Raw genomic sequence first — 19,588 nt, 5'->3', positions numbered from 1 at the left:
TTTTTAGAAAAGAGATATATTTTATTTAATAAAATAATCAGAAGAATTATGTTGCTTGTTTAATTTGACTAATTAAACAAAAGATGTTCACTTTTTTGCTGTGAGTTTAAATTTTATGTGAAGAATGCATTTTGAATTTGGAAACCAATTGATATTTAGTGGTTTTTGCTCATAACTTATTTTTCAATATTCATTTGTTACATACATTGGCATCTGTTCTTTTCTTTATTTCATGATTAATTTCAGAATTTAGCATCTTTATCTAATTTAACATTTTCATATTTTTAAAGGTCCCCAGGTGCATCCAATTTTTCAACTTTACCAAAGATCTCTCCTTCATCTCTATCAAATAATTATAACAACATCAACAACAGAAAGTAAGCAATGTATCTTAAGAACTGTTTGTTTAATTGAATCACTCCCTTCTGGTTGCAGAAAATAAATCCTATCTAAAATTCAGGTTGAATAATTTTTTGCATTAAAACTGAGTTTCTCTGAATTATTGGTTAGCATTTCACCATTGCTCATTGTAAAATGAGCAATCATGTATGCTTATAAATTTGCTCTGAATTTAGCAGATATACTTATATACATAATATATACATTTATGTGTGTATAATTAATTTGAATTCTGGTCTAAAAGATATGTCAAGTATAATAAAGTTTCTTTAGAATTTGATATTTCCAACACCAGTAATCACAATCAGTGATTAAAGGTCATGGCTCAAATTATTTTTAAAAAATGTATTTTTGATGTGAACAATAAATAATGATCCATAATGTTAGAATACTTTTTTAGGTGAGTTACCTTATATTTATTTTATATTTATCCATGACTAGCAATTATGCATATTTTCTTAAGACATTTGGATTAGCATATATGTTATAATGATACAAACTCAAAGTTGCAGTTGTATTGTTTGGTATTAGAAGGATCAAATTCTGGGGAAAAAAACTTTTAAGGCTTTTTATCCTTTATATTCTCTCATCTGAGCATAATATTATGTATATGCTAAGTTAACTTTAGTTACAGTACACAATATTTAATTACTATATACTTTACGTGTCAAGTAAAGCTAAGAAGCTATTAAAGAAACTCAACCTGTTTCTATTGATAGTTTTTGCATTAAATTATTCAGTATGTTTTGTTGAATTGGTATGTAGCAGAATAATTTAGGCAAAATATAGTAAAATACACATATTTTGGATCATAGCTTCTAGTAAATATTGCTTTTATTAGAAGTAATTTTTCCTTCTTCAATATTAAATTGTTAATATTAAATATTATTAATATTAATACTAAACAACTAAAGTACATGCTATTTAACTTGATGTTGTAAATATGTATTTAATTTACATAATGAAATGGTGAACTAGTTTCCTGCGTGTTAACTAGAGATTAGTATAGCTAATGTGCTTAGTAAGGAGCAGTATAGTATCTTTACAGTTTATATCTTGAGTTCCCTCATGATGAAAATGGTTTTCACAGTCAGATAAATCACAGCATGATAACATATTACTGTAATGATTGGATTATTTTGAAAACTCCTTTTAGTATTTTTGCTATATATTTAAGATTTATCATTGCAGGTAATTTTGTTAGAAGGGAATTTTATTAAAATTCTCATGACTACCACTGTTTAAATTTTCATGCATAGAAGCATGTTTCCATATTTTGTAACTCTTACTATCATGTATTAATTTAAGCAATGCTGAATCAGAGATTTTTTGCAGAGAGAAATTTTAAGTAGAAATTACATTATAAATATTTTAAATTATTTGCCTATAGTTTTTTCTTGACCCACTCTTCAGTTTTTGAAATCATATAACAGTGAGGAATAGAATTTCAGGTTCAGGTTGATGTAAACATGTCAGTATTAAGTCATTTAAGGATGACTCTTTAATACTAAATGCATAAATGAAGTTCCAGATAGTAATTCAATAGCCAGTTATTAAGTGTCACTCAATGTTAGCACATTTAGATTGTGTGCTAAAATGAATGTGTGTGGTAATTTTATGTGTGTGTGATCAGTCTTGCAAAATTCTATAGTGATTCAATATTGTGGTTTAAAAATTTGCCATCTTGAATTATGAAAAATCAGTTGCAAGTCACATAATATACTGATATGTATATGTAATATAAATATTTGATTATTTTAGAAAAATTAATGATAGGGCAAAAAAGAATTGTAAATATGTGGCCCGAACTTTTTTCTTTTGATACAGCATTTGAACTCTACCTTCTCCAAAATGTATTCCTCCACTTTAATGAACTTTATATTTTTTGACTGATCCGTTAATTACTATCATTATTTAACAAAAAGAAATGCCAACTTCCAATTATTAGAGGAATGCTCTAATGTTTTTTAAAACTTAGTATCTTAGTTTAAAACTAATTTCCTTTTCCTCTGCTCTGTAGTTCTTTCGTCTTCTTGACTCCTATTTTACTTTAAAAGACAGTAAATGTCATATAACTATTGCTGTACTCTTAATAGAGAAAGACTTTTCCCATCCACATGTGAAACTTATTAAGTGAATATAGAAATTTGAAATATAAAAGGTTCCAAAAGCTGTAGTGCAGTTTTAAGTTTAAATCAGTGAATTTGCTATTAAAATTTTAAGATTAAAAAATGCACTAAGACTTTTAATCATCCTGTGTTAACACAATGTGGTATAAGTAGAAAAAACCCTGTTCTTAGGATTCAAGAGACTTGTATTGATCCTGAGTCACTTAAACTTATTGTGTTATATATTTTGGGGGGTACTTAAACTACTTGTGTCTTGGTTTGTTTTGTTTTATTTTGTTCTTAATCTGTAAAAAATAAATAGATGGGTGGAGGATCGGGAGATGGATGGATGTTAGATTGGCTCATCTGTAAAGTTCCCTTCATCTTTAATTTGCATTCATTCCATAAATGGCTTTTATAGTATCTTTCTCATTCAAGGAAGTTGCCCATCAAAAGTAAAAAGTAAAAGGTTCTTCTCTTTAAGAATCCTCTTCATCCATTTGGGAAAGCCCTCATAATTGTATCATTTCATGTGTTATTAAAAAAAAATTTTTTTTATTTTAGAATTGATATTTTTAATAATTTTTATATAAATTATAAAGTTTTGGTTTTTGTAAAAGTTTTTTAAGCAAGAATATTTGATACAGATAAATCTTGTGGGATTTTTTTTAAAAGAATGCACATTTATATACAGAAAAAAAATAAAACTCAAGAGTTCTGCCAATTGAAAACTGATGAAATAAAGATAAAATGCCTAAAATTATTTCAATCACCATTGAAGAAATAGGGATCAACTTTACAAAAACTAATTTTAATATTCTACTGTCGTATAAAGCTAGCAATATCCTAAAACATCTTTTTTTTTTCTTTTTTACCTGCAGTCTACTCAATTTTACTATCAAATTTGTTGGAAATTGTGCAAAATAAAATTATCTTTTATGAAGGAGACTAGTTTAGGATGTTGTAATAAGAAAAGATGAATGTCAGTTATATAACATAGTAAAGGTTAATTTTTTAAAAAGTAGTGCTAAAGTCACAGAATGTTTTGCAAATGATTTAATGTAATTTGCTTTAGGGGAGTATAACATCATTGGGGCTTTCAAAAGTTTTATTGTCATTGTATCATAAGTGAAATGATTTGATTTAATCATATAGGCCATCCCCTGCCATCTCGGGAAACAATTCTCAGCTTGTCACCAAAACAGTCTAACATTTATCTCTTACCCTAAACTCTTAGAAAATGTATTTTGTTTATTTTCTAATAGACTTGATTACTTAGCCACCAAAGAATAATTCTGATACACCACTTATATTATGTATAGAGAAGGGTCCATATCTGAATATATACTTGTGTAGTAAGGCTGTGTACTTTTTTTTCTTTTTCTTTTCTTTTCTTTTTTCTTTTTTTTTTTTTTTTTTGCATGTGTGTGTGAGACTGCTTTCTTTTTTTTGCTTGTGTTTTGAGAGAGAGGATGCATGAGAAAGCATGTGTGTGTACATTTGTCATATTTCCCCATAAATTGTGAGTTGTAACTACTGAAATGTCATTATACTGTTATAATAAAGATATAGTTTCAGTTTCTATTAAATTAACCTATAAGATGCAGATACATATTTTTATGCCATGCCTAGAAATCTGTATTTTAATGTTTGGTAATAAGAATGTAACACGATTTAAATTTACTTAAAACATTAGCACAACTAATTTCTTTTAATGGATATTATAGCAATTTGTTTCCATTATCTAAGAACCTATGATGAGTAATAATTTGCAGAAAAAAACACATGTGAATTTTATTTTTGTGGCTTTTAAAGTATTTTTTAAGGGTAAATTGGTATAATCCTGCCATCACTTAATTTTATTGTAGTCTTCTCTTTATTTCTCTTTCATCTGAAGAATTCATTTTTTCCCACCAGATAGTTCAAGATTTTGAATCATTTGCACTCTGTCTAATCTTAGGTGGTTATGCGATTTTGTTCATTCTTTCATTTATTTATTAGAGTTAACTTATTTGGGAAAGCAGAAGAAGGTTTAGGCATTAGGTTAACTAAAACTTACAGCAATATAATTCAGTTCAATTCTTAAAATAATAATATAGGGAAACATAAAATATTTTTGATATTGTGGTTATCAGTTACAGACATGATTTTTTTAATTAAAACACTAGATTGCAAAACATTTTAACTAATTTTTTTAACATGATAAGATTTTGTAATTCATTATTCATTCATAATACTGTGTGCTTGCTTTTAAATCAAATGACCTTGTGAATCTTACTGAGATTTTTTCTAAGGTGGAAAAAAGATTGAACAATTGCAGGAATGCCTTGAACAATATACAAAGTTTCTATCATGAACATTTTATAATTATAATTAGAAATAGTTTCAAGTTAAATCGAATCTTTTACAAGAATATTTTGCTTCTTAAAAATAAGAATATTTTTTATTTTCCCTTGTATACTTATATTTTAATTAATTGGATTTTTTCTAAAGCATTAATAGGTTAAAAAATAAAAGGATGCCTTTAAGCAAATTAGCCTAAAATCAGTCTTCCAATCACATAAACTATATAACTCAAGCTTACAAGCTTTGAAGAAAAGAAAAGCTATCTCTCACTAGTAGGAGGTATACGTACTTAGAAGCATTTGTGCATTTCTGATCACCACAAGCTTTTTCTGTATTTCAATGCTGTATTATGCTGTCCTAGCAGAGAAACTATAAATAGAATTTTCAGTGCATCAGGCCAGTGATGTCACAGTGGCCTTGGAAATCTCAGCTCTCACCTGTAACTAAAGCACAACTCTTCCTTCCCTTTTCTACTGTTCTTACTCTTATGGTAGCAGAATGCAAAAGAGACGTAAATGAGATGATCTATTGCTGCTGGTGGTGTTTAAAATCTAAATGTTTTAAATTTGATGGAGCAATGAAGAATGCAGTTTGCTGTGAAGCTGCTCCAGTTAATCAAGGGTAGAAAAATACAGTAGTAGTCTGTATTGGTTGATGTGGTACATGATGCAGTGTTTTTGATGACTGATCAAGGGATGTGTGGTGGGTTTATTTTGGCTGGGATTCAGAACTTAGAAAATATCTAAGTTAAATGCTTTTTTTAAAAAAAATTTGAACCTGGATCATTTATGTCATAAGTGATAAAAAGTGCTTTATGTGTATTATAACAATCCATGGATTCTTTATTGGCTGCATTATGAAAGATGTTTTGTTTTCTTCCAGTGTGAAAAATTCAAATTATTGTCTCCCATCATACACTGCTTATAAGAACTATGATTATTCAGAGCCAGGAAGAAACAATGAACAGCCTGGCCTATGTGGCCTAAGTAACTTGGGAAATACGTGTTTCATGAATTCAGCTATTCAGGTAGGTGTTTCAAATTGAAATGAAATGAATGTACTTCTTGGAAATCGCTACTTTTTGAATAGTGGAATAATTTTCAAATTTATTATTTAGTGTTCTAGAATGTGTATCACAACATTGCCACATCTTTGGTTTAAGCAAGCTGGTGATTGGTTGTTAGTAGCAGCTTAAGGAATTTTTCATTCAGATATTCATTTAAAAGGAGAAAATATTTAGTTTTCTGAAAACAAAACTTCAATAATAGGTATGTGCATCTCTTTATACTAAAAACAGGTTTGGAGTTTTGTTTAAGAAATATTTAGAAACCCTAAAAATTGCTTTTCTAACTAAAAAAAATTTAATGATATGCAAGAGATGTTCACAGGAAGAGATTGTCAAAGGGGAAATATCTACTAAAGTGTTTCAAATACCAGTCAATAAGAATAAAATAATGCTAAGTAACATTTCTTAATGGGAATAATTTATTGATTACCATGTTAAAAACCATTTTGCTTGAAAATTTTAACTAGAATTTCAAGTATTTTATGTTGTAAGAGAAACCGTGTTTTTTCTTATTCCCTTAGTGATGTTTTTTTCCGTCTTCCCCTGCTGTGGGCTGTGTGTACTATCTGTCAATCTAAAGTTGTAGTAAAGAGCAACTTGTCTTGACCCCAAAGAAGGCATTGTTTCTTCTTTTGACATATGCTATAATATTCTCTCTGGAAATTTAAATTGTATTTCTGTTTTTCTTTCTTTCTCTCTCTTTCTCTCTCTCTCTCTCTCTCTCTCTTTCTCTCTCTCTCTTTCTTTCTTTCTTTTGCGTTAAGTGACTTGCCCAGGGTCACACAGCTAGGGTGTGTTAAGTGTGAGGTCATATTTGAACTCGGGTCCTCCTGACTTCAAGGCAGGTGTTTTATCCACTGCGCCACCTACCTGCCCCTGCACTGTGTTTTCTTTAAGAATTTTCTAAATCCATATTTTAAATTTCTCTATTTGAACTCTTAAATTCAATTTGTAATGTTAATCTAAGCTCAAAAAAAAAAAAAAAAGAGCCTCAAACGATTTGGATGTAAGGTATGAAATTTATAAGCTTATAAGTATTTTATAAGTAATACAAAGATGGGACTTAAGTCCCATCTTCCAAGTGAATTATGGGAGTTTAAAGCATCTGTCCTTGATACCCTAATGTAATTTCTCCAGTCAGATTACTTTCCCTCAAAAACTAGCTGAAAAAAACTGGAAATGAAAAAATAGGAATTTAGATTAGTGATGGAAGATTTTTCAGTGGATACTGCAATACCAGGTTTTATATACTATATAGCTAAAGGATACTACACAGCTTGAAGTAAGTATAAGGAAATGCTAGATGATAAGCAAATATTAAAAAAAAAATTGTTTCATATCATTTTATATTAAGATTTTAATAGTATATGTCATATATTGCTAAAAACCTTTTCTAGTACCATAATATTCTTGAATCATCAGTAATCTATGAATTTTATTTGATAATCCCACATTGAAGAAATCAAATTCTTTTTTCATAGACTCAGTATATAATGTCTTTTTATTATTATTTCATAATAATTTAGAAAATGATTTGTCTTATTTCATATAAAGATTAAAATCTGAACTGTTTGGAAAAGTACTATAATTATTCATGGTTAAGTTGAATTTTCTATCATTTATGAATCAGTCTTTAGGATTGTGATTTATTTTTCTTACAAGATCTTAAAATGCTCACAGAAAATCAGAGATGACCTAAAAAGTTATTTTTGTGTAAAATTATGATATTCATTTCGGTTTTCATAGCAATAGCTTACATATTTATGGTGTCTGCATATATTACACACTATTTTATTGAATCTTTATTACAACCCTATGTGATAACTTAATGCAAACTGAGGGCTAAGGGTGAGAGTTTGGTATATTACTATATGACAAATAAGACACTTGAGTCCCAGTAAGGCCACACTTTCCTAAAGTCACACAGCAATGTATGTAGCTGGGAGACCAGAACCTAGTTTTTTAGTCACTTAAGTCTAATTGTCATTCAGTGCACCAAGATTCTTGTTAACTTCACTTGGTGCAGTATTTCTCAGTGTTGGCAGTCTGTAAATATTTGTAGTCCAACTAAGTGAGCTTTATGTCAGCAGGCTAGAAGTAGATTCATCTCATCTTTTTCTAAACCTTAATGTGAATAATGTTGTATACTTAAAAGATGAGACGCTTCATGTGAGTATGAGAATTCTCCCTTTTTGTTTTATTAATTAAAGGGATTATGAAGGTGGTTTTTTCCCCCCAGGGTATGAAAGCAGTTCTAGCCATGTCTCTTTATATTTTAGAAATTTGCCACATATCCCATTCCATTATACATGGAACATGATTATTAGAAGGAAGATTCTACTTATATATGGTGAAAATCTGAAATAGAAACATGGAATTTTCAAGTATGGAACCGAACCCTGACCAGCTAGTCCAACCCATACCTGAAAAAGCAACCTCTCTTCAACCACCACTCAGCCTTTGCTTTTGGAGATCTCTCAGTTGAGGGAAACTCCCTCTCAGGGCAACCTGATTCATCTTTGGATTAGCTTCATTACATCAAATCTAAATTCTTTGCAGCTTCAACCCACTGTTCCTGTTTCCTCTTATGTCTTCTCCAGCAAAGAGAGTAAGATTAATCCATCTTCTCCACAATAGACTTTCAAGTACTTGAAGACAGCTATAGGGTTCCTCTCTTAAGTCTCTTATTATTTATGTTTAACATCTCCATTTCTTTCAAATGGTCCTCACATCACCTGACTTTCAGGCTCTTCACTATCTTGATTACCTTCAAGTGCATACCCTCTATCGTATCACTGTCCTTTCTAAACTATAGCATCTAGAATTGAACACAATACTTCAAATGGTGTCTGGCAAGAATAATAGAATATAATGAGACTGTTACCTCCTTAATTCCTGCCTTTCATAATGCAGTTTGTGATCATATTAATTTTCTTGATTTCAGTATCAAAATCTTGGCTCATTGAACTTGTAGTCTACTTTTAAAAAAAAGTTCTTTTTCAGACCTGTTGCCCAACTTTCAATGTTTTAGGATCTAGTTTATCTAGACCAGGTAATTTGAATTCAAATCCAAATATGTCTCTCTACTTATACCCCATTCAATTTCATTTTTTAAGATTTAGCCCAATGTTATATCAAAATGTTTTTAATTCTGCAATTATCTGATTTGTATTTTTCCAGTCTTGTCCACAAAAAAGACATTTCAAACTTTACAAAACACTTAACTAAAATTTGGGCAAATTCTATGTATATCATTTTCCTCATTTAACAGGTCAATAACATTATCGGTCAGAAAATGAAATATGTAGTATAGACTGACCTATTCTTTTTTTTCCCCTGAGGCAATTGGAGTTAAGTAACTTGCCCAGGGTAACACAGCTAGGAAATGTTAAGTGTCTGAGACCAAATTTGAACTCAGGTCCTCCTGATTTGAGGGCTCCACTCTGTCCACTGCCCCATCTAGCTGCCCTTTAGACTGACCTATTTTTGATGAAGCTATACATTATGATTGTTTAGAATTAATACTTCCTTTTTATATGTTCACTATCTCTTTAATAGCAGATTCTAGAATTTTGCAGGGATCAAAGTCAGGCTCTTTGGACTATTATATTCCTGGTCTTTTGTGTTTAAAATAGTACATTTGCTCTTAAGTCTTGCAATAACTAGTCTAACAATGGCCCAATAATCACATCTGCTAATTTTTCAGTGTTTTAGGATGTAGTTCAGCTGTGCCAGGTGATTTGAATTTACCAATGGCATCTAAATACTTTCTTAACTCCTAATTTTCCAAAAAAAAATATTTTACAAAGAACTCACACAAAGTGTAGAAAAAACACTACAGGGACTCTCTGTGTCTCTGAAGAACTTTGGAATCAATTGTGAGACATGAAAGACATTGGCACTGTACCACCCACCATGGCATGTCTACCTCGAAGAATGCTCTATACTCTGTGTAACGCAGAATTTTGTAGCATAAAAGAAACATGAGATATACATGTGTAGAGCTATCTCCACTGTAAGTTTTCATATGGATTATTTGTGTCCGCTGTATGGCAAAGCCTTCCAAGTCATCTGATCAGTCACACTGTACCTTGATCCTTTTTTGGTTCTCTTTAGGAACAATAACCAACTTTTCAACATCTCCCAGCCATCTTTGTCCTGTTCTTTACAATTTAAAGGTTTTCTCCTTGGTAGAAAAAGCAGAAACAAAGTAAAATTTGAGTGGCTACTTTCTCATTGTCATTGTAACAAGGATCATCTCATCTACCCCCAATCGGTCCTATTCTGCTCATTTTCTTTTCCCTAGTATAACTTTTTCCACCCCTTTTTTTAGGATAATTAGTAAGTAGTAAAGATTATTCGTAGTTTTCTTTATCAGACTTACTTCATTTTGAGTTTTGCATTCTTGACATATATACTTACAGGACTATTCCACTCCTTAAATCCACTTTTATATCCATTTTTAGCACTTTGTTCAGTATTTTTGAAATTTTGGTTAGTACAGCAATTCTCTGTATATCTACATTACTTAAAATTGCATGTCTTCAATATTTTATTCTTAAGATGCCCATCCTTCATGAATAGACTGACATTCCCTGAAGAATTTTATTTTGTAGTGATACTATCCTTTGAACCCTTTGAAATTTTCTTTTCCATACTAAAGGTGCACATATCAAACTATTCCAGACTTCCTCCTTCTTTTTGGTCACAAGTTCTAAGTGGATGGGTCGTTTCCCCCAAGAGTTTTATAAAATATCATGTCCACCTCCACATTCCATTCTTATCAACAAGATTTGAGATCTAAAATAAAATTATCCTATACCTTTTTACAGATATAAAATCTGCTCATTGATAAAAATTTTGAGTAAATGTGACTTTTAAATAATTTTGTGGTATTTTATATTGTAAATTTCTCTAAATTCAATAGAATTTCGATTTAAATATTTTATTTTTTAAAAGTTACTTTTCTTGTAGCATTAGAGTCTTAAAATATTCTTAGTTTCAGAGTTAGGACAGAGTAAAATATTTTTAAACTTTGATTTTGATTTTTAAACATTTGTGTTTCAAATTGAGCTATAACTCTCAAAAAACTGATAGGTATTATTTGCAGATTCTTGCATGATATTTTAATAAATAGCAATAGTATTTCCACAATTCTTCTCATAAGTACATCACTTATATCGGCCCAAAATGGAGTGAGAGTAAATAGACATTTGGTGTGGTGTATTTTAGGGGAAATTTTTTTTTTTTCCAAACATGATAATTTCCTTGAAAATGACTTCTGAGAAGCTATAGTGCAAGATTATAATAAAAGCTTTTTTATAGTTTCTATTTTCATTTTTTAAAAATTATTTCATGACTACAATGGGCCTGAAAAAGGTATAACTGGGACACTCATTTAAATCAAGCAATATGTTTTACCATGCAAAAAACACCATTTATATTGCTTTCTTCTATAGAGTGGATAGAGGAGCATCTATTAGTAGGTTTGTCAGCTTAGCATATCCTCACCTCTAACACAAGTTATCACAATTGAGGTTTTATCTTCTAGAATTCTAAGTATGATGTGGGATTACTATTATTGATTTTTAATCATTTTGATAAATATGACTTTCTTTGAGAGTAAATTATATACTATCAGAACTGCCATTAGCAACAAAATCAGTTTAGAGAGTCACCATCTAAATCAATATGCAAATATTTTAGAAAAAATATGCAATCATGCAAAAAACACTATTTATATTGCTTTCTTCTATATAGTTGAAAAAAGCTTCCCTATGGGACACTAAAGAATCAGTAGATCCTTTTCCAAAGGAAAGACAATGCATTCCAATCTGGTAGGGTTTTTTTGTTTGTTTGTTTGTTTGTTTTAATCCAAATTGTTGAAAACTTTAGAACTCTTTGAAGTGTTTAGGTATGGGTTAAAAGCAAAGTTTATAATTTGTTATAGTTCATTCTCTACATTAAACAATTGCCAACTCTCTGTAGTGTGATTCTGTTTGTTTGTGTTTTTTAATGCAGAGTACAGCAACCTAAAATCACTGGCCTGTTACAAAGAAATATATTTTTAAAAAATAGTTAAACTCAAATCCTGCCACTCTAAACTCCTGGGTGCTGAAAACAACTCTTATTTTAGGTATATATTTTGAGGGAAACTATCATCAATAAATTATTTTCTTAGGGTTAATGCTGAGTAAAATAGATTTAAAATATTCATGTTAATAACTGGACTTCTGGGTATTTCTGTTTCACAGAAGTGTAAAGTGAATGACTTGATCTGGCAGTAAGACAACATTATTCCTAGATGACTCTTAGAAGAATATTTTTGGAAGCAGTGGACTAACTGTAGTGCGGGGGAGATTGAACTTCAATAGTAATGACATGTCTTTTATTACTAAAGGACTTTGTTTTAAGATATAATAAGAAACAAATAAATCCCATGAAGAAATATTTTTAGTCTAGTCTTGTTTTTTCCCCTTAATTAAGAAAGGAAATCTTTCAATAATGTTTATCTGCTTAATATTGTTCTCCCCAGGCCAAAAGAACTTTTTTGCCTCATCAGCTATATTTTGTTCTTTTATTGTTTCATTTTAGAAGTTTTAGGTTTTTCAGTATCTTAATAAAAATGTTTCAATCCATTGTGATATAAATATCAATATTAGATCACAACAGATAGTTTAAAGAATTACATAGTTGGCTTAATAATGTTATGTCTCTATTTTCCTGTAAATAGAAACCCTAAACTATTCTGACAAAATACAGGAAAATCCTAATCTACATATTATGTCTTAACCAAATATAGGTTTGTTAGAAAAAAAAATAAATTTAAAAGGCCTTTTTACTACCAGCCAGAAATTTTAAAGATTTTCTTATTTGTATCCTTTAGAGAGGTATGAGTGATTTTCCTCTTGATGATAATTGAAATTAAATGACAGATGAAGAAATCTTTAGTGAGTGACAACTAAACATAAATATCAGCCCCAAAAAATAATCTTTTAAAGCAAATTAAATTGAACCATATTCTTTCAAACTAACTTCAGAAAAACATATCATAGCAAAAGAATAAAGGAGGATTAATAATTATAAGCCTCATTGTTAGACCACATTGAATGGTGAATGGTCTTAAATAACCTAATAATAATAATAATATTGTTTGGTATATCTCTTTGAAGCATATTAATCATTTGGAATAGAACAGGAAATGAAAATGAGAAGACCACAGTCCCCAAGAGTAACAACTTGACATTTGAAATCATCTTTGAAAATTATTTTTATAATATTATTTAAAAGATCATCCTCACCATTTTTAGGCACTTTAAATAAATGTCGGATGTATTCTTTGTTTAGCTATACTTAAAATTTCTAGAGCCTACACTATTTATCTTTTTTTTATAAAGACAGAATTATCTATTCAGACTTCTGACTTCTATATGTCTACAGTCTCAAAGTCTTGTTTCAGTTTATTGCTTTTGTAGCTTTGTTTTTACTAAGCTTTAGGAAAGGAGGCTACACTCCCATGCATGATTGTTATTTTCATTTGATTTGAAGCCTTAGACAGCCTCCTCACATATCCAGCATATAGTATGCTTGATGTGTAGTGAATATGTTGTACAACTAATTTGAATAAGCTTATTTTGTTACTACCTCTATGTAGGTCTCAAAAAATATCATTGTCCAAATTAAATACATGAATTAAGTAAGATTAAGTCATAAATGTTCTTTGTGGGAATTTCATTTCTATTTCACATTCCCTTTCACAATAAATGAATTATTCTTTTATTTTAGAGTTTCATGCAGTTTTTTTTTTAATCTTAAAATATTTTAGTATGTGCAGAATTAGTTTGCTACTTCTCATGTTGCTATATGGTTCCTACGAGTTATGTCAGTAGAAGACAAATTCCTATCAAACAGAAAGATCCATGAGTACAGTCCCAGTGTTAAATTGTGTCTTCTGAATTAGGACTGCACAACTGAGCACCCAGAAGCTCTTGTAGTAGGTGTTGTGTTCTTTGGCTGTGATAGTGTACAATTGAGCTAAACATAAATGGTGATCTTTAGTTTTTGTGTATTAAGTACTTGTTCTGTGTCAAAAACTAGCTACACCCTGGTGATATAAACTGAAAAAGATGAAAGTCCCTGTCAATAAGGAGCTTACACGTATTGTTCACATATAGCGAATACCTTATTATCCTTAACATATATTGTGGTATCCTTTATGATGTAATGCAATCCGCCATCATTGCGAAAAGAAGTTATATTTGTTATAACAGTGACAAAATGTCAGAAAATTAGATATAAGGCACTTTATATCAATTTTTAAGTCATTCACAAACGTTAACTTAACTGTTGGTACTCTGTATGAGACGTTATTGAATAACTAGAACATTGATCTAGCTCTAGAAGACTAGCACTACATTCATATTGATATTTGCTTTTTAAATGTAACCAGAACATATAAATAGCAAAAAAAATGGAAGGATAGTCCATGGATCATTCTCAGTCATATAAGGAAAGTAGTGGAATTTATTTTTTTGTGCAACAAAAAGGCAGTGAGAAGTAAAATTTCATGGCACTTTTAGTCAACTTTCCTCAGTGCATTATATAAGCCACAAAAACAATTATTGCAGACTGTGCACTCATACATTTACTGCATGAGACAATGAAAGATGTTATTGCCTCATAAAACAAGAATGGAAGAGAAAACCTGAGAACAGCTTGATATGAAAACAAAATAGCCAAATCATTCTAAGAATATTTAATTGACAAAAGTCGGAAGAGGATAAATAAACATGAAGGCTTTATTCTTTAACTTTTTTTACAAAGTAGAAAAATACTATGAAAAGCAATCAGGCTCCTCTAAATTAAGTCAGATATCCAACTTCATACATGGTGACTTCAGTATGGAATTGGAAGATACCCGCTAAAACATTGTGTTAGAATTCCATGTGCATGGAATCAAGAAATTAAAATCAGACTATGTGCAAATCTCTTGCTTTTTCAGTCACTGATATTTTCTTTTGTAGATGGAAAGCACTGGAACAATGCACTACCCAAAATTTTACCCAAAAACAGAATTGCCAGTCAGTTAGTACAGATTGGTAACTACACTATAATCTGTGGTCCTAATTGCCCTCCTAGGCAGAAGAATGGAGAAATAATGACTTCACCGTGGTCTTGCTTGTCTTTTATTTGAGGCAGGACTTGAAATCCCAGGGTCACCCTTACTCCATTGCTGTCCTATTAACCTATATATCTATCTGCCTCATTATTAATAGACAAGAAATGTTTGGATCTTCATGTGGAAGTCATTTAGAATTAGTGTCATCTTAGACTATGTCAAAGTCTATGCCAAATTAAAAGAATGCACAAAATGAAGACCCTGTGTTCAATTATACCTCCTACCCATCCTATTAAAACAAGCTTTTGCCTCTAAACAAATGAGAAATATATAAAAATAAAGATGTTGGCTCTCATTATCACTGTATCCTAGAGAAAATTAACAGCTATAAAATAGTCACCAGAACAAAGAGGCCTAAAGAGCTTGAAAATTAATCAGCTAGCAAAAAACAATCTTCGTGCTGTGCAGAAACATACAGTGACCAACGGCAATATGGACTCAAACTACAAGCTCATTTTTAAAAACAGTGTACATGAGGATGGGAAAACGAAAGTATCACCTCATAAAACAATAATGGAAGGGAAAATCTGAGGGCACCTTGATAAGAAAACCTGTTAGCCAAATCATTCTAAAAATCTTTAATTGACAAAAGTTGGAAGAGAACAAATAAACTTGAAAAAAGATTTTATTCTTTAACATTTCTTTTTTTTGTTGATTAAGATTTATATATGTTTATGCACATAAATATATTTACATATTTATATAACTAATATTTGTTATTTATATATAACATATAAAAATAATACATATAAACATTTTGTTATGCAAAATAAATACACAAAGAGAATCTCTACATCTCTATTACATGCAACTTGGTGGGGGATGGTTTAAAGTGTAACAAACCAACACTGTTCCAAAGTTGTCTTGGATTATCATACCAGCTTGGTGGTTTTTCATAAAGAATACAACAAAGTAATGCAGTTCCAAAGTTGTCCTTGCTGATGTTCTTTTCCCTTTTTGGAATCACTATGACTAAAACCTCTCAAAACTCTTTCCCACAAATTTTCCACCTCCACCTCAATAAAAAAATAATAGTAAAGAAGCCAGTCAGAAATAATATATATCACAGTCATGTGTCAAAATTATATGTCTCATTCTGTATCTGTATGTAGTCACTAATGTAGAGGTAAAAAACTTAGTTCATTATTGGTCTTCTGGAAATATGGTTCATCATTGCATTGATCAGAGTTTTTATTTTACATTTTTTCTTTACATTGTTATAAACATAATTTTTTTTTGTCTGCTCATTTTTCTCTTCATCCCTTCATGCAATTCTTTCCAGATTTCTCTGATCTGTCTCGTTCATCATTTCTTATGGTGCAGTAATATTTCATTGCATTCATATATATATCATAATTTGTTGACATTCTCTACTTGATGGGACATATCCTTCCTAAGTTTCCAGCTCTTTGCTACAAGAAATGATTTTATATATGTTTGTACATATGGATGCTTTATCTTTTTTAATTGCTTTGAGATACATAGTGATTACTCTCTCAAAAGGTTATGGACAGTTTAGTCACTTTGGTGATATATTTCCAAGTTACTTTCATGACTGGCTAGAACAATTTGTAGTTCCTTAGTAATGTAGTATAGTATATTGATGTGCCTAGTCTCCCCATATTCTCTCTTCACAATGTTCATTTTTCCTCTTTTTGTCATTTTTTTCGATGAGATTGGGTATAAGACAGAACCCAAAAGGAGTTTCAATTTTCATTTCTCCTATTATAATGATTTGTCACATTTTTTCATACAGTTCTCAGTTTTGCCCTTCATCTTTTGAGAACTGCTCAATCATTTGGTTATTTTTTTTTGGCAAATTTTTCTTGTTCCTCTCTATATTTTATTCAGTTCCCTTTAGTTATCAACCCATGTCAGAAAAGAATTTCTGCAGATTCTCCCCCTAAGTAACTTTCACTTTAAATTCTGACAATATTGATTTTGTATATGAAAAAGCTTTTCGACTTTATGTAATCAGTTGCTGTATTATGATCTTCTCTATCCCTTGTTTGGTGAACAACTCTTCTGCTTTTCATAGTTGAGAAAAGTACTCTTTTCTCTACTCTACTAATTTGTTTATGACATGAACTATTATATCTAGGTTATATATCAAGTTTGGAAATTATTTTGGCATAATGCGTGAAATATGTTGATCTAAATTTAATTTCTTCCAGAATATTTTCTAGTTTTTCCTAATTGATTTCCTTTTAATTTATTTCTTAGGTTTTATGAAGTTTTGTGTTACTCTATTCTGAATTTTTTATTCCTAATCTGGTTGATTAAACAACTTTTATAATTTTAACTAGTACCAAAACTAGTAGTACTTTTAACTAGTACCAAGTACTAGTACTACTTAACTAAGTAGTTTTGATGATTGCTGCTTTGTAGTATAATTTAAGGTCTGTTATACTGCTGTGACCCCTTTTATTTCCTATTCTCCTTGAGATTGTTAACCTTTTCTTTGTCCAAATGAATTTTTTTCTAACTTTTTAAAGTAATTCTTTGATACTTAGATATTGCATTGTTTATTATTTTTAGGTAACATTGCAGTTTTTATTTTATTTATGCCCTAACCATGAGCAATTAATCTTTCTCCAATTATTTGAGCTTATGTTTATTTCTGCAAATAGTGTTTGGTCTTTTTTTTTCATATAAATGCCATGTATCTTGATCAATCTTTTCACAAAAAATTTACACATAATTTATTCATGCAATAGTTATTTTAATGACTTTTTTATTTCTTGCTCCTGTATTTTATGTAATATTCAGTAAAGTTGATGGCTTTTGTTATTTACTCACATCCTACTACTTTCCTGAAATTGTTATTCCAATTACTTGTTTTGATTTTTATTCTGTTTCTCTAGTTTTGAAACAAAGTATATCATCTGCAAAAAGTGATTGTTTTGTTTGCTCTTTGCTTATCTTTATTTATTCCCTTAATTTTCATGTCTGTTTGCTAAAACTAGCACTTCTTGAACTGGTATTAAATAAGAATGATGATAATTATCATCCTGGCTTTACTTCTTATTGGAAAGATCTCTAGCCTTTCTCTATCACTAGTTCTGAGTTTTAGGTAGCAAACTGTTTCTGAACGTGGTAAATGGTTAGTTATGTTAGAATTCATTGTATTTTGAATGTTTGATATAATTTACTTTTTGAATATCCCTTTTTTTTTTTCTTTAGAAAGTGCCTTTATAGTTTTATTCAGTTTATTTTTCTCATACTAGGTTATTTAATCTGTTAATCTTGGTATATTTTTGTAAATATTTCTTTTCATTGGGTTGGGGTTTTTTGGTTTTGTGGAGGCTTTTTTGTTTTTGGATTTTTTTTTTTTTGTATAAGGGGTAAATTGTTTCTTATTATTTCTCTTTATTTTGATTTGGTGAGAATTTTATTTTATCAGTTTAATGGGCTTTTTATTTTTAGCATTGGTTGTCTTGTATTTTGATGTTTAATTAGTATTTTGATTTGTTGCTTTTCTGGGGTTTTCTTTTCTTTTTTTTTTTTTTTAATTGTAAGTTCAGGTGATGATGGATCTCTCCTCCTTTTATTGAAAAAGATACTCAGAGATAAATTTTCCCCTAAGTAGCCAAAAGCCAAAAGTTTTCATATTATTGCCTTATCATTTTCTTTTATGAAATTATCTATTTTTCTATGATTTAGTCTTTTACACATTAATTCTTTAGAATTAGTTAATTTACTTTACTTAAGTTTTGATCCTTTCTTCACATGTTCTTTGTTGATTATCATTTTTGCATTGTGGTCAGTAAGTATTTGACATTTATATTTTTCTTCATTTGTTTATGAATTTTTGTCACTTGAGAAATGATTTATGAGAGTGCCATGCATAAAGAAATATGTATATTCCTTTTGTTTCCATTTATTAATGTTCAGAGAACTATAATAGCTATATTTTCTAATCTTTCTTTCAGCTTCTGATTTCCTGTTTAGATTTGTCTACGTTTGAAAAGAACATACTGAAAGGCCCCAAATGTTAAAGTTTTGTTGTCTTGGTTTTCCCTATACTTTGGTGAATTTTTTCCTTAAGTACTTATGTCATTCTGTATGAGTGTATATATATAGGGGGGAGGGGAGTGGAATATGTGTATTGCATACTTACATGCCTGTGTAACACATATAAACACATGACATGCACACATATACACATAATAGTATTTTTTTCATTGTCTCTGATAAAACAAATTGTAATTTCCTTGCTTATCTCTTTTGAACCATGTCTGTTTTTTACTGTTGTCTTCTATGAGATATGAAATCATAATTGCTGCCTCTTTTTTGAGATGTAAGTTTAGATCCAGATTTTACTTTTTTGTGAATTTTTATTTAAGTCTTTCTTATAAAGTAGGTAGGTGGTACAATATCTGGTATGTTGGACTCAGATTAAAGAATATCTGAGTTCAAACCCTCCCTTGTTCACATATTCATTGTGTGGCTCTAAAAAAGTCTCTTTAACCTTTCTCAGCCTCATTTTCC

The 19,588-nt window shown here is 29.9% G+C and overlaps 1 protein-coding gene across 6 annotated transcripts in view; it reads left to right on the top strand.

Annotated features, from left to right (window-relative positions):
- Window positions 1-19,588, top strand: part of USP15 (ubiquitin specific peptidase 15) — a 154,145-nt gene that overhangs the window by 83,285 nt on the left and 51,272 nt on the right. For 4 of the 6 annotated variants that reach the window (XR_007947652.1, XM_051961331.1, XM_051961333.1 and 1 more), the window contains 2 exons: window positions 291-377; window positions 5,736-5,880. Coding sequence is in view for 5 of the 6 variants with exons in the window: in XM_051961331.1 (XP_051817291.1) it covers window positions 291-377; window positions 5,736-5,880 (232 nt within the window). In the remaining variant the exon portion in view is untranslated. Of the gene's footprint in view, window positions 1-290; window positions 378-5,340; window positions 5,475-5,735; window positions 5,881-12,173; window positions 12,368-19,588 lie in introns of those variants that run through there. The other 2 variants (XM_051961337.1, XM_051961335.1) reach the window with 2 other exon arrangements.

Source organism: Antechinus flavipes, chromosome 5, assembly GCF_016432865.1.
Source record: "Antechinus flavipes isolate AdamAnt ecotype Samford, QLD, Australia chromosome 5, AdamAnt_v2, whole genome shotgun sequence".
Lineage (NCBI taxonomy): Eukaryota > Metazoa > Chordata > Mammalia > Dasyuromorphia > Dasyuridae > Antechinus > Antechinus flavipes.
This window is presented reverse-complemented; position numbering and strand designations above follow the sequence as displayed.